Below are 14,737 nucleotides of genomic sequence, written 5' to 3' on the forward strand. Positions count from 1 at the left end.
GTTATGGTGCTTCAGTGTTCTCACTTGATACCTAGTAGGTGAAATCTAGATACAGGACACAACCAGTGGGAGGTCTGTGCCCTGGTTTATAACTGTTTGCCCTGAGCTTGGTACACAGCTTGATGGGAGAACTGAACCTGGGTCTCCCACATGCTAGCTGAGTGCTCTCACCATGGGGCTAAAAGTTATAAGGCAGGTGATATCACCAAAACCACCTCCTCCTTCTCCCCGCCAACCCGTCCTGTGGAGCGAGGAAGGTGCCTACCTCATTCCAACAAGACACGCCATAGGCACCTGAGCTCCCTGACGTCAGGGGCTGGGTTCCCGTCTGTGGGTTGCTAAGCGGACATAGAAGCCCCTCTGCAGCCCTGGTTTAGGCACCTGTCTGTGAGAGGGGGCAGGGTTTCGGACACCCCTCCCCCCTTCTCGCCTCTCCCATTGGCTGGCTTAGATGGCTCCCCGCCGAGTGAGCTGGCTTTTGTGAATTGCACTGTGAGATGCCTGTGATGCCCACGCATTGTCTAGGGAGTTTAGGCCCCTAACTCAGCTTTGCAGAGCTGCAGACTATGATTTTCTGGTTGCCTACAAATTAAGCCCTGTGATGCTCAGCACTGCAACCCCAAGTCACGGATTGCTCCCTGTGCAACCAGTCACCTCTCCCCAGAGCACAGCTGAGCAATTCCTGATTGACAGGAGTGTGCACAGGACAGAGACAGAGCACAGGCTGGAGAGTGACACATCCCAGGAAAACCCAAAATCTCTTCCCAGGGGCTCGATATTCCCTGGGCACTGGGGGTACACAAGCAAGTAAGAAAGCAAAGCCCAGGACTCTGCACTCAACAACTGCAGCTGGGACAGTAAAGTGGAACAAACATGAAGAATTGTTTGTAATGTTTTATTTACGGTAAGTAACTAAAGGTGGAAAGTAAAGGGAGCCGAGAAGGAGCTTTAATAACCACAGCATGGCCAGGAGCTCCCCAGCCACTGAGAAGAGTTTTCTTAATGGCACAACAGTACAGTTGTCCAGGAATGAATATAGGGAATTGATGAGTTACAGTCACTTTCAGTAACTTTGAATAAATCTCTGTCCCTCTCATGCTCCTTTCCTTCCATACTGTCCCTTTCTACTCATTTTTTTTAACCCTCACTTCTGATCCCTGTTTATTTTCCTGTGTCTCTCCCACTCTCCTCCCCTCCCTGTCACAGATCATCCCCCATGGCTGCTCCCTTCTTTCCCCTGATTTTATCCCTTCTCCTCTTGCTGCCCGCAGGCTGGTTCCCCTGTCAGGGACATTTTCCTGTCACTCTTCTCATTTCTGTTTTCCACCATTTCTCATAGACACTTCCTTTATTCTTCTTCTATTTTCATTCACATTTTTCTTCCTGCTCCTTCTAATTCCCTCTGGTTCAACCCACCCTGTCCCTGCCTCCCCCAGTGCTGCCAACCTCAGGAGTTTAAAAAAAAATCATGAGACTGCCCCAGTGACGATTGTTTTAAGGTTATATGATGTTTGGGTTTTTTTGTCAATCTCCACCCGTCTCTCCCCCCCCCTTTTCTGACAGTTACAGGGTTACCAGCTGTCCTGTAGTTACAGGGAAAGGTGACTTGGGCCCCTGGGGCAGGAGCTCTGGCTGGGAGACCCCATGAGATCCAATCCCACAGACCTGCACAAACCGCTCCCTGCTGCTGCTTCTCCCCAGCCCCCCGAACCCTGATTGATTCATGCTGGGTCCCTGCCCAGCCCCCACCTCTGCCTGTCCCCAGCCCGGCTGTTAGTGTTACCCCCTGCTCAGCCCCCGCCTCTGCCCCTCAGGGCCCCTCTGCCCCTCCTGCAGCCCCAGGGGTTCCTCCCCCTCCCCCCCTGTCTCCTGGGGCTGCAGGGAGGGAGGGGGGGGAGCTTCCAGGGGCCATAGAGATGAGGGGCCAGGGGCTGGGTCGATGGGAGTCCTCCAAGGTCATAGACACTGGGGTCCATGCGGCTAGAGAGTCTGATTTCCGGTCCCCCCCCTCTGCTGTGGGTCTCAGGGACGCAGTCGGAGCCGGGATTCTGGCCCCACAGAGAGCCAGGGGCGGATTCTCTCCCCAGGGACGGAGCCCAGCAGGAAAGTGAAGATCGGGGCCTCGTCACCAGCACCGATAAATGTCACCTGCCCCCGGTCACAGTCCAGACAAACCCAGATCCTGCTGAGGGACCAGCTCCGGGGCAGGGGGGTCTCAGGGGAGGTGAGAGCCTGGAAATGATCCCCACACCGCTCCACTGCCCAGATCCCCACCTCAGGGCTACAAATGATCTCTCCCTTCCTCCCCACAGACTCTCTGGCCACCCCCACAGCCCAGGATCCCTCACCCCCCACCTCCACATCCGCCTCCACCTCCCACCAATGTCTCCCCAAGGTGAATCCCTCACAGCCCAGCACCCAGGGCTCAGTGTCAAATCTCTCAGGGTTGTTGGGCAGATCCTGCTCTGTGTCTGCCCATCTCACACTTTTCCCACCCTTAGACAGGACGAGGTAGGGATGAGCCGTGTCTGGATCCAGAGTCACATTCGCTGGGGAGAGAGAGAATCAGAGCGTGAGTGGCAGAGCTCGGCCCTGGGGGAGGCTGGGGCCATTTCTCAATCTCCCCAGCAGCCCTGTTCTGGCTGGGACAGGCCTGGATCCCAGGGAGCTGCCTCTGTCCTGGGCACTTGAGACTGAGCAGGGATGTCACTGCACTTCCTCAGTCACTGTAAGGAGACCCACTTCTTTAATTTCCCATTTGCTTGCATCAGCTTCAGCTCCCAGCTACCCCTGTTGATTCTGCTCCGTTCCCAGCAGGAGAGACACACCAAGAAAGGTTTTAGTGGAGAGGAAGGAGAGGAAGCAGGTCCAGTTTTGAAGCCCAGAGGAAATCTCCCTCCTCTAATGCAGTCTCCACTCCCAGGGCTGGGAACAGAGAGGAAGATGCAGCATTGGGGAAGAGCTGATTAACACCAGAGAGTAGGAGGTGGCATTCCGTGAGGCAGCCCCATCCCCAGCCCAGAGAGAGGGGAGGAGCTGGCAGCATCAGAGGGAAAGGATCGCCCCAGTCTAGGAAGCAGCTCCAATGGGAGAGCCCAGCCCTGCACAGAGGAAAGGCAGGATGTGGGAGAAGAGCAATGGGGAGACCCCCTGCACCAGGGTAAAGCAGACGGATGTGTCAGTCCTCAGGGCATTGAGCTCTGTTCGGGTGCTGCTCAGGGAGAGTGTTTCTGTTCATTAGCATGGCCATGAACTCAGCACTCAGGTTGGTGTCAGGATTATTTGTGTGATGTCAGCTTGGGATCACCCCAGGTGTTCCGGCACCTTGGCAGAAGTTGGGGAGGGGGGTTCTAGGTCACACCACCTGTGGCCCTGCCCTCTCCCTGGCCCTGCCCCACTCTTCATCTTCCCGCCTAGGCCCTGCCCCTGGCCAGGGTGGGAGCCTAGGCCACTATGGAGAGCCCCTGACCCTCTGCCTTCCCATGTCCCCACTCTCCGGCGTGCACCACCCAGGGCAGGTGGAGGGTCTGGGGGGAAGAGGAGCAGGGGTGGGGCCACTGAGAGGGAGAAGCACCAGGAAGAAGCTGCACTACACAGGGCGCAGTTGATCAGCCGCCCCTCCATGAAGCACAGCCAACGCTGCGATGCGCCACGCCTGCCCAAGGCTTGCAGTTTGGGGGGCCAACACGGCCCCCTGCCCCCAAACTATGCCCATCTTAAAAAGAGGGTGAGCTTGGCCCCCTGGACCCCCATGATCCAGTGCCCCTGGATCTCCTCACTGTGAACAGGTTATTTTTAGGGCTGTGTGCACCACAGCCACTGGTGATTTGGTTGGTAACTTTCGTTACAATCTCAGGAAGATGTTTTGACTGGAATTTTGTCATAATGTAAAGACAATCTCCAGCTGCAAACTCACCCTGTCTGTGTGCTCCTAGGGATTCCAGTGCAGACGGCAGAGTGTCTGGCGGGGGAAAGGAGAAAAGAGATGAGATTTCAGACTTTCGTATTTATAACAGCATCCCCACTCTGAACGCATAGAACTGTGTTTTCATCATGAAAGAGAAACAGATCGAGAGGCCCAGAGACACACTCAGGCATTTCATAGAAACTAACTGAAACCATCTGTTTCCTTTCTCATTCAGCCATCTCCCAACAATGGAACCAACCTCCTTTCAGCCTCACAACCATCCCAGGACACACAATCTGTAAGAGAGATTTACTTTTCCCCTCCTCATCCCCTCCCACCCTTCAAACTCCAGTTGGTTTGTCTCATTCACTCACGGCCTTTTGTCATAACCTAGACCCAGATCATACAAAGACTTTGGCAGAAAAGTAACTTTAGCCACTTTGGTCCCTTTGGCCAGGGTCAGGCAGCATCATGTTGTGCGACGGAGAATTGTCAAAATTACTGGAGTGAGTGACGGACACTGGCGGGGGGTTATGTCATTCAGTCATCATTCAACCCGTAAAATAACACACAATTTTCCACACTGAAAAAACCATAACTTAGCTTGTTAATAAATAATAAACAAAAATAATAGTAATAAATTCAACTCATAGGAGTGTTTTTGAATGTCCTTCACTGCCGCAGTCAGTATTTTTTTTGTGGGATGGGGGCATTGAAATAAATATTTCTCCTAAAACCATATTTCAGTGCATTGTTGTCACTACTTTTTTATTTTTCTTGTTTAAATAATATGTCTGATGGGAGGATGAGGGTCTGTGTGTGTGTGTGTGTGTGTCCCACCTCTATACCACTTACCCCATGTCTCTCCCCTCTCTGTGTCCGTTACATGGGAGATCCCCCATCATGTCACAGGATGTGGGAAGCATAGGCGGGGGGTCTCTCAGTGGAGCAGGGTTTCCCATCCTCTCACTGTGACCAGGGCACCCCTCTCCGGGCAGGGGTGATGCCAGGGTCGATGGGAACCTCCTCTGTCTCCTGACCAGGACAAAGGGACAAGCTCTGGCTGTGGGCCTGTTGTGAGCAGGGGCCAGGGCAGAACAAATTCTTTAGGGGGACAGACTCACCTCTGTTGGCTCCCAGAAGTGGCTTCCCACTGTCCCTCATCCCTGCTGCTCCTGGGAAGCTAGGCTGAGGGAGTCTGTGCAGCTGGGGGAGGGGTACCAATGAGGGGCTAGTGCTGGCTGTGGGGAGCTGTGCAATATGGAGGTGGCCCTGAAGGGCTGGAGTCAGGCTGAGGGGGGCTGTGCAGTAGGGGGCGGCACTGAAGGGCTGGAGAGAGCTCAGCTGAGGGGGGCTGTGCAGTAGGGTTGCACTGAGGGGCTGGAGCCAGGCTGAGGGGGGCTGTGCAGTGGGGTGAGGCACTGAGGGGCTGGAGCTAGGCTGAGGGGGGCTGTACATCCAGCCACAGAGAAGTTAGCAAAGTCCAATACCCCCTGTGTGGAGACAAGGGGGAAAGTGGTGTGTGCAGAATCAGTGGGAATAAACCAATCAGAGAAGAGAACAATAACATGAAAATAACTTGAAGGAAAAAAGCCCTGCCAATGATATGTTCATGCATGTGTAGTGTGTGACCTATATAAGGTACTTAATATTCATACCACTCAAAGGTGATTGGAAAAGAACTAGTAAATATGCAATTTGGATGTGTCTAATATTCCAGACATTGTAAGGAGTAATTAGAGCTTCCTAGGAGAAATCCCCCATGACCCACCTATGCCCCAGGAGAAGGGAACTGACCAGCGCTTCTTTCTATATGCGATGGCTAGTAGCAAATATCCCAATGGCTGGTGATGGGGCACGAGTCGGGGAGGGCTCTGAGTTAGAAAGAAATCTTTCCCAGGTGTCTGGCTTTTGGGTCTTCTGAAATGCTCAGTGTCCAACTGACTACCATATTTGGGATAGGGAAGAAATTTTCCACCAAATCAAATTGCCAGAGACTCTGGGGTTTATTTTTGCCTTCCTCTGCCATTTACCGTATCATTTACCGATTGTAGGGAGCCAGGGTGGCTTCCCTCCGAACCAGAGGGTAAAGAGCCACCCTCTCAGCCTGAGTGGGCGCGGCAAGACCAAGTTTACGCCAATCCCCGGAAAGGGACAGGTGGGACAGGAAGTACAAAGGGCGAGGCCATTTGCCCCGTGAGCGCAGCACCAGCGAGGGAGCCAGACACAGGCCGCTCCCTCCAGATCCTGCTGCCGACCCAGGGGAGGCTCTGGGCCAGGAGAAACCTGACCGGGACGAAGGACTCTGGCGACCAGGACTGCCAGCAGCTGAGTACTCGGACGATCTGGAGGGACCAGAGAGGCCCACTTGAGAGGAGTGCAGGAGGTCAGAGTAGATGGATCATGATGGTCCCTTCTGACCTTAAAGTCTACGAGTCTTTTCTTACTTTGTAACTGTCATTCAAAAGCATGTTTCTGGTGCAAACAAAGGTTTGAATTAATCAACCTGTGTGTCTTGGACCCAAATGTCTGGCCTTCTCACCCAGCAATTAAATAGAAGCATCATCTAAGTGTGAGCCAATTGACCAGCACCATTCTTTTCCCACAGTCTCAGAGGCTCTTCCCAATTTCCATTCCTAGATCCCTTCTGGGTACCTTTGAACTTCCTCAGAGTCTCCATTAGCACAATAGTTTTCTGGGAGAAATTGCTGACTCGCTCTTCCAGTTCTGGAGAAATCTCCTCTGGCTGCTGGAACTTCCCCTTCTCACACCTAGAGAGAAACAATTTCCTGTGATTATATGGCATTTAGTGACTCACTATAAGTTCTGGCTAGTGGGTCGCTGCTCTAATGGGCCTGGAGTTCGAATTCCTTGACTTCTCCCAGCCTCAGAGCAAGTGCAACACAGCCCACGGCCATACAACCTTCCCTTTTAAGGACTCCTTAATATTCTTCAACTCTGGTCTGGTGAGATCAGATCTGGGGACAAAAAGGGAATTGAGTCTCCATGGCCAATTCACTCTTTGGCCTCCATGCTCTGAGGGACAGGAGGTTCCTATGTAAAGTGCTGTAGAAATCTGTCCACTAGGAACGAAACTGAGACACCAGCTCCCCCCTCCCCAGCTCATTCCACACAGGTCTCTAAACAGTCCTCAGGCTGGGAAAGACTCAGGTGGGAAAGACTCTTGACCACTGCTGCCTTGGGCTGAATGGTAACCAGGGCCCCAGTAGTAACAGGCCCATATTCCATCCCCACAATCCTGAGGCAGCCACTCCCCCAGGGATGTGACATCTCGAGGAAACACTTGAGGTCAGTCTTTCCCACTGAATGGACAATTCCAGAGTCTTCTGTACCAGGGTAAGAACCTCAGGATGAAGTTTATCTGAGAGATTTGTTTCCAAAATCCCCACACATGTTGCTGTGGAGATGCAGTGCTAACATCATCTCCATGCTCTTCCCCAGCATTGCCAAGTATGTGTGGGAATGAGATAGAGCCACGTACCTACTCAAGGTGTTTCTGACATCCTAGAGGGGAGAGAGAGGAGAGAGAGATTAAAAAAAATCTCAGTACCACCGGACACACACTTGGGATTCCAAGAAAGGGATTTTGCAAACACAAGGAAAATCAGCCCTGCCCTGGCCCCGGGGCCATGGTTTCACTGAGCTAATGGGGCTTTTCCATCTCTAATATCAATGTGTCTGTGAGTCTGCAAAGAACAATAGTCATTCACATTTCAGCAATGCACACATTGTGTTACACTGAGATCTCTGACTGCTGGACCGTGGTGCCCGTACTTCAGGAGCTCTCCTGTCCCTGTGTTGGGATTTGGGATGTTTCTAGCTCAGTCTCACCTGCAGGAATTCACTTGCTGGTTTCTGACACTTCCCCTCCATCTCACTGATCAGCTCACTGAGATGGGAAATCCCCTCTGAGAGTTTGGTGATATTTTCATTCTGTATCTTCACAATCTCCTTGTCCAGCTTTTCCAGCTGGGCCAGCAGGAGTTGCTCTTGTTCTTCCAGGAACTGCCGCAGTTGTTGAAATTCAGACACAATCTTCTGCCTCTCGGTTTCTGTCTGTTTCTAGAAGAAATAAGGAAAGGGCTGGTCAGGAACACGGATGGAGCCTGATGACCTTTCATACACTCTTACAAGAGAGAGTTTCTTTACAATCTCTAACACATCTGTGGAGAGACCAGGCCATGAGCCATCAGGCCTAGTGCTCAGAGCTGCAGTCAGAAGTCAGGAACTACAGCCGAAGTCAGAGCTGGAGTCAAAGTCAGGATCTCACCAAGGGTTGGGGCTACAGTCGAGCTCAGAAGTCATGCCAAAGGCTGAGCCAGAATCAGTGTCTGGAGTCACATGGGGGATCAGGACTGGAGTCGGAGTCAGGCAGCCACGCAAAGTGTCAAGCCAAAGTCAGACAGCAGTACTGCAGGTCAAACCTGAGTCAGGAACAACTCCAGGGCCAAGCCAGCGTCAGGGTCCAGTCTAGCAGCAGATCGGGAGTTCACTCAGTTGTTTGGACAACTTCCCGTGACTCCCGCTGGCGTAATTCATGCAGCCGAACGTCTGCTCCAATCAGGAGCTTCGTAGGCAGATCCGCTGGTGGGCCAGAGTTCCACTAGCCCCTCCCCCCCGGCTCTGGAGAGCGGTCGGTCGGGTTGTAATGAGAGTCTCTGTGGGCTGAGGTTCCAAACCCACCATTCTTCACATCCTGACACTTGACTCTACACTGTGATCACAAAGGAGAGGATTTTCTTACAGCTTCCCAATTATGCCCAATCTCTCTGCAAGGGCTGTCTCCATGTCTACTGGGATATAGTCTGTGCGGTGTGGGAGAAATTTTGTGAAAGCCACAAGGGGTCGTAATTAACTCATTAATTAAATGCATCTTAGATCCTGCAGAAGACGCTGTTGTCCTTCTCCAGGGAGAGAACATTTGTGATATGCGCACGCCCACGCACACACACACACACACACACAGAGTGTCCCATAATCATGGAGAAACACACACAAGGCCACAGAGAAATCTACCAATAAACATCCCTCCCAGCTCCATGTCCCAGCAGGTGAAGAACAACAGGCACTGACCAGATACTCCCGGCTTCTGTCCTCTCCAGCCACTTTCAATCCCAGCAGCTTTTCTCTCTCTTCCCTCAGAGTCTTCAAATGGGCTTGTATTTTTTCCTGACAAACAGAAATGATTTGGTGGGTTTATTTTGAGGATTGTAGGGGGTAGATGAGGTGTTTTCCACCCAAAATTCTACATAACAGTCAGTCTTCCTAGATACCCTAGGTGGGTAAGGCAATACCTTCTGCTGGCCCAGCTCCTGTTGGCAAAAAAGTTACACACAACTCAGCTCTGGGGAACAAACTCTTTCTCAGGCCTGAAGAAGAGCTCTGTGTGAGCTTGAAAGCTTCTCGTTCACCATAGAAGTTGGCCAGAAGCAGATATTACTTCACCTACCTTGTCTCTCTAATATCCCGGGACCAACAACAATACTGTGTACAACAGTGGGTCTTTCTAGAGGTAGGACATCAGAGACACCAAGGAAATGAAACCTGATTTATAGAAATTGGGCAGGTTTTGTTTGAAGTTATTCCATCCACTTTCTCCATTGAGTCGAACCAGTGGAAAACTGGTGTCCCATGGCGGTGAATCTATAAAGCCATTTTTGAGAAGACTTAACAAACAGTGATACCAACCCCAGAAGCCACCGGGGTAGCCATGTAGGCTGGGATGCTCAAAGGAGTCCATCTCCATTGGCTTTCAGCCCTGTACCCCTGGGGATGGGACGGGTTGGACAGCACTGATCTAAGGCCGAGGGCAAACCCCATTAGATGTGTTGATTTGTGTTAAGAACAGCTGGGGTTTGCCCTAGTGCTGTCCTAGTCCCTTTCCCTTGCAATGGCCTCTGGGTAGTGACCCCAAAGTCCCTAGCAAAGACCCCAGAAGCGGTGGATTCTGGCAGATTTCAAAGGGCTGCCTGGTGGGACTAACAGACCCACGTTGGCTGGTCCTTGCCCATGAACACACGAGAACAGGTCAGACTGGCACTGGTCCGCACTGCCCAGGGGTTAGTTTTGCTGAAGATAAGTCTGATCCCAGTGGCATGTGGCATGGACCTGTGTGGACTGAAGGTGCTCGGAATCCCACACCATGTTCAGCCCAGTGATCTCCTCTAGTGCAGGCCGGCAGCATCTGAGTTTAACCCTCATGGAGTGGCACAGAGTTCAGAATCGCAGTGGGAAACCTCCTCTCCCTGCCGGGACTAGGACCTGTATCAAGGAGTCTTTTCCTTCTACTGTCTGCACTTCATCACTGCTCAGTGCTGCTGAAAGGGGCAGAGTAGCTAGTGGTTAGAGCACTGAACTGGGCCTTGGAAAACCAGGTTTTTATATCCAGCTCTGCCACTGATCTGCTGAGACACCTTGGACAAGTCACTTCCTCTCACTATGCCTCAGTTTCCCCTCCCACCTTTTGTCTGTCTTGTCCAGTTAGACTGTAAATGGCTCGGGGCAGGGATTGGCCCTCACTGGGTTTTGTGCAAGGCCCCCACAATCGAGGTCAGATCTCATCTGGGGTCTCCAGGGGATGCAAATAACAATAAACACTGATACAACCAGTAATACCAGCCACAGCTTGTAACTCCCCCCATCAGCTTTCATGCAATGAAGGCTACACACAGCAGAATGACAGGGTCACACCATTAACCTGTAATTAACATCCAAAGTTATTACCCATTAGACTGGACAGCAACTCCCTACCTTGTACTCCTGGGCAGCTTCCTGTATGGGAACCACCCTGTGAGCGCGGTGAGCCCGGGATCTGTCGCACACCACACAGATGGGGGTTTGATCCTCTTCACAGAACAGTTTCAGAGCCTCCTGGTGTTCCCCACACACCCCGCCCCCTCCTGCTCCCTTTGCTGCCTGGAAACTCAGCTGCTTGGTGATTTCTACGACATTTGCCAGCTGCCTGTTGGGCCTGAGGTTTCTCTGTTGCACAGTTTCTCTGCACTGAGGGCAGGAGGCGGCTGTGTCGGGTCCCTCCCAGCACTGGGCGATGCAGGCTCTGCAGAAATTGTGCCCACACTCCAGAGTGACAGGGTCTGTGAAATACTCCAGACAGATGGGACATGTCGCTTCCTCCTGGAGACTTTCCATGGGGCTCGCTGCAGCCATGGCTCCCTCTGGGCAGTGGGACAGGGTAAGTTTCCGTTTCCTGAGTTCACCGCTATGCCCCGCCTGCAGCAGCAACTGGGTGTTTCCTTCTCTGAAAGTGACTCGTGCTGTTTGCTGAGTAGGAAGAACCCAACCAATTTCACCCCTGGAGGCTTTGGTAAAAAGTGTATCAGTTCTGGGGGGATCAGACAATATTTTGGTCAGACGAGAACTATTTAATGACACTAGACACTGAGATTCAAAAAGTTGAAGCTTTAGAACCGTTAAAATTGTCTGTGAGGAGCTAAATCTCCTCCCTCCCCCAGCAGCTCCCCCAGGGCAATGACCCAGAGCCTTCCCCACCACCACAGGGACGGAGGCTGAGAGTCCATCTGCTGGCGGCTCAGGGGCCTGTGGAATGTGCTGGGATCTCAGCCTGGGCCCTAAGGGGCAGGTGGCCCTGAGTGTAACACAACCACGCCCAGCAAGGCCTGCTCCCATTTTCTCCCTGTTTGTCCGTCCCAGCAGAGAGAGCAGGGGCTGCAGGGAGACCAAGCTCCTGCCCCCCACGTGAGGGCTGGGGCCCAATGCCCGAGGGCAGCGGGCGTGCAGGGAGCTCGCACTTGGGGCCTTCAGGGTACGTGGTGTGGGATAAACAGAGACCTCTCAGGCCACTTCCCCATTGTGGCTGCAGGAGGGGATGTGGGGACAGACTGAGGAGGCCTGGGGCAGTCTGGGAAGCCGCCATCGGGGACACGGAGAGGGAATTCAGCTGTGGCGGGGAAGCCGTGCTGCGCAGAGATGCTGCTGCGGATGCAGCTAGTTACCCGGGTCCAGCGTTGCAGCAGGTTAACAACATGGTTACTAGACGTTGCAGCTCAGCGGAGTGAAGTGATGCCCTTTTGCTGGTCTCCGTGTGGCTTGAGATTTGCAGGCATCCCTCAAACACCTTTCCCCTGCTGCTGTCTCAGGTACCTGGGTCTTCACTCAGCGTTGCAGAGCAGAGCAGATTCAGTGCTTTGGTACAGGGTTACGGAAAGGAAAGAGACTGGCATGGTACATATAGTACCTGTAATTTCTGTCCCCTGGCTGTCGGATGTACCATGTGCAGCTGGTTACTTCGAGACATTCAGTCAGACAGCTGGGGTGGCCTTTTTCTGCTCTGCCCCTTTCGCAGTAAATGGTGAGTGTAACTTTACCCACTCCAGTCCCATTGGCATCACTGGGACGCTGAGACCTTTCACGATCGGGACACTGAATCGTAAGCTTTTCGGGTCTGCTCAGAGCTCAGCACCATGGGGCCCTTGTCCTCCATAGACTATAATGCGAAGAGACACACAGGCATTGTATAGATGGGTAAACTGATGCAGGGAGTGGGCTGGTTCAGTGGGCCCCCTATTCAGTGGTTACAAGGGCCAATGCAGACCTTAGCAGCAGCTAGGCAAGTCCTAAGCTCCAGCCAGAGCTGCATCCCTGGTTTAATGGTCCTAAGGGGCTTTTCCAGGGTGCAGAGTACAAGAGGTGCAGCTTCACCCTGGCCACACCCCTCTGTCCCTTTCCTCCCCTTCCTCCTCCAGCCTGTCTATGCCCCAACCCCACCCCCTCCTGCCCCCCCCAGGAGCACTCCCTGTGCCTGCAACTGGTGGGGAGAAGGCATAAACAGCCACGCTAGCCGGCACAGGAGCCAGAGCACAATGACGGGACTTTCCACGGGGCTCTCTGCAGCCATGGCTCCCTCCCTTTCCCCTGCTGCTGTCTTAGGCCTTGGCTACACTTGTGAGTTACAGTGCAATAAAGGAGCCCCGGACGCACTAGCTCACTACCCGTCCACACTGGCAAGGCACGTAGAGCGCTCTGCCCCAGGTGACCAACCATCAGACCCGCCCTTTAAATTCTCTGGGAATTTTGAAAATCCCCATCCTGTTTGCTCAGCCAGGCGTGGAGTTCTCTCAGCGAATCTTTCCAGGGGACCATGCCTCCACTTGCCAGGCAAGCCCCAGTATGGAGCAATGGCGAGGTGCTGGACCTCATCAGTGTTTGGGGGGAGGAAGCTGTCCAGTCTCAACTGCGCTCCAGCCGTAGGAATTACGAAACCTTCGGGCAGATATCAAAGGCCATGATGGAAATGGGCCATGATCGGGACGCACCGCAGTGCAGGGTTAAAGTGAAGGTGTTGTGGAATGCCTACCGCAAAGCCCATGAGGCAAACAGCTGCCTCCACGACCTGCCGTTTGTACAAAGAGCTGGACGCGATAGTTGGGGGTGACCCCACCTCCACTCTCAGGACCACCGTGGACACTTCAGAGCCAAGTTCAATCAGGCAGGAGGAGGAGGAGGAAAGCGGGAGCGAGGGTGCTGAGGAGGAGGGAGACACCCCAGAATCCCGAGATGCATGCAGCCAGGAGTAGTTCTCAAGCCAGGAGGAAGGTAGCCAGTCACGGCGGCCGGTGCTTGGGGAAGGACAAACACCAGAGGAGGTTCCCAGTAAGCGGCTTTTCTTTTGGGAAGGAAGTTATTCGGTGCGGGCTCTTGGGGTGAGGAGGATTACGGCTGCATGCATGCTATTGTGTAGACTGTGCTTGCCCTTAAGTACAGGGGAATCATTGCTCTGTCTGGTGTGAACAATGCTGCTTCTGTTAAGTGTTGCATTTTGCCTTTACCGATGCAACCTTGAGATCTCAGCCGTCCATGTTATCACTGGCCAAAAGCCTCCAAAGAACCAGAAAGAGGCCACGTAGAAGCAAGGAAGACATGTTGCATGAAGTAATGCAGCATTCAAGTAATGAGAATCAAAAAGCGTAGGAGTGGCGGGAGAGTGAAAGAAGGATCCGCCAGCAGAACGAGGAGGGCTGGCACAAAAGCGCGGTGCTCCGGCAGCAAAGCATGGATCGGCTGATAAGCACAACGGAGCACCAAGCAGACTCTATCCAGGCGCTCGTAGCCATGAAGCCGGAGCACTACCGTGCCCACCCCCTGCAGCCCTTGTCCCAAAACTCTCTCCCTTGTGCCCCCATGTCACCTCCAACCCACTTTCCCCAACATCCGGGTTCTTACTGCCACCAGCTGCCTCCAACACCTGTAGCTTCACCACCCAGCCCTGAAAACTACGACCCCGACCCTCTGCACTCAACCCCCTCACCAGGCATTTCAGCCGGCCAGAAGTGCAGCACTCATTGCACAGCACTCCAGACAGGACATACGCAAATCTGTGATTGTACCGTTCCCCACCCCACCCCCTTGCCCTTTCTGTTTCCCAAGCAGGTGTGTTTATTTTCAATAAACGAATTTTCTTTTCAATAAATGGATTTTTTGGCTTTGAAACATTCTTTACTATTCCATAAAGTAAAAGGTACATTAACCCAGGAACTCAATAAGCACTGCAAGTCAGTGTAGCAAACACAGATTCCTACTAACATAGGAACCACTGCACTTCACTCCCGTACAGGGCACCAAACTGGTGGCTTTCAGCCTCAGATTGCTCCCTCAAGGCATCCCTAATCCTTTCAGCCCTGCGCTGGGCCCCTCAAATAGCCCTGCTCTCTGGCTGTTCAAATTCAGCCTCCAGGTGTTGAAGCTCTGAGGTCCATGCCTGTGTAAATCTTTCACCCTTCCCTTTACAAATGTTATGGAGGGTACAGCACGCAGATATAACTACGGGGATGC

At 53.0% G+C, this 14,737-nt stretch overlaps 1 protein-coding gene across 1 annotated transcript; it reads right to left on the reverse strand.

Annotated features, from left to right (window-relative positions):
* Positions 1-881: 881 nt before the first annotated feature.
* On the reverse strand, positions 882-11,133 carry LOC311530910 (zinc finger protein RFP-like). The gene is made up of 7 exons (XM_084647942.1): positions 10,679-11,133; positions 9,002-9,097; positions 7,760-7,990; positions 7,410-7,432; positions 6,563-6,678; positions 3,917-3,961; positions 882-2,549 (listed from the first exon to the last, which is right to left on the reverse strand). Exons 1-7 carry the CDS (start codon positions 11,093-11,095, stop codon positions 2,023-2,025), a joined length of 1,455 nt encoding a protein of 484 aa, XP_084504068.1. The 5' UTR covers positions 11,096-11,133; the 3' UTR covers positions 882-2,022.
* Between the last annotated feature and the right edge of the window lie 3,604 nt (positions 11,134-14,737).

This window comes from Lepidochelys olivacea, assembly GCF_965140295.1.
Source record: "Lepidochelys olivacea isolate rLepOli2 genome assembly, chromosome: 14".
Lineage (NCBI taxonomy): Eukaryota > Metazoa > Chordata > Testudines > Cheloniidae > Lepidochelys > Lepidochelys olivacea.

Bases quoted from the DNA above. Each gene is read 5' to 3' on its own strand.
- LOC311530910 (XM_084647942.1), bottom strand. From the start codon at position 11,095: ATGGCTGCAGCGAGCCCCATGGAAAGTCTCCAGGAGGAAGCGACATGT. The intron at 7,433-7,759 runs GTGAGACTGAGC...TCTCCCCTCTAG, and splicing joins CAGCAAGTGAATTCCTGCAG to GATGTCAGAAACACCTTGAG. The intron at 2,550-3,916 runs GTGAGTTTGCAG...CTCTCTCCCCAG, and splicing joins CCTAGGAGCACACAGACAGG to CGAATGTGACTCTGGATCCA.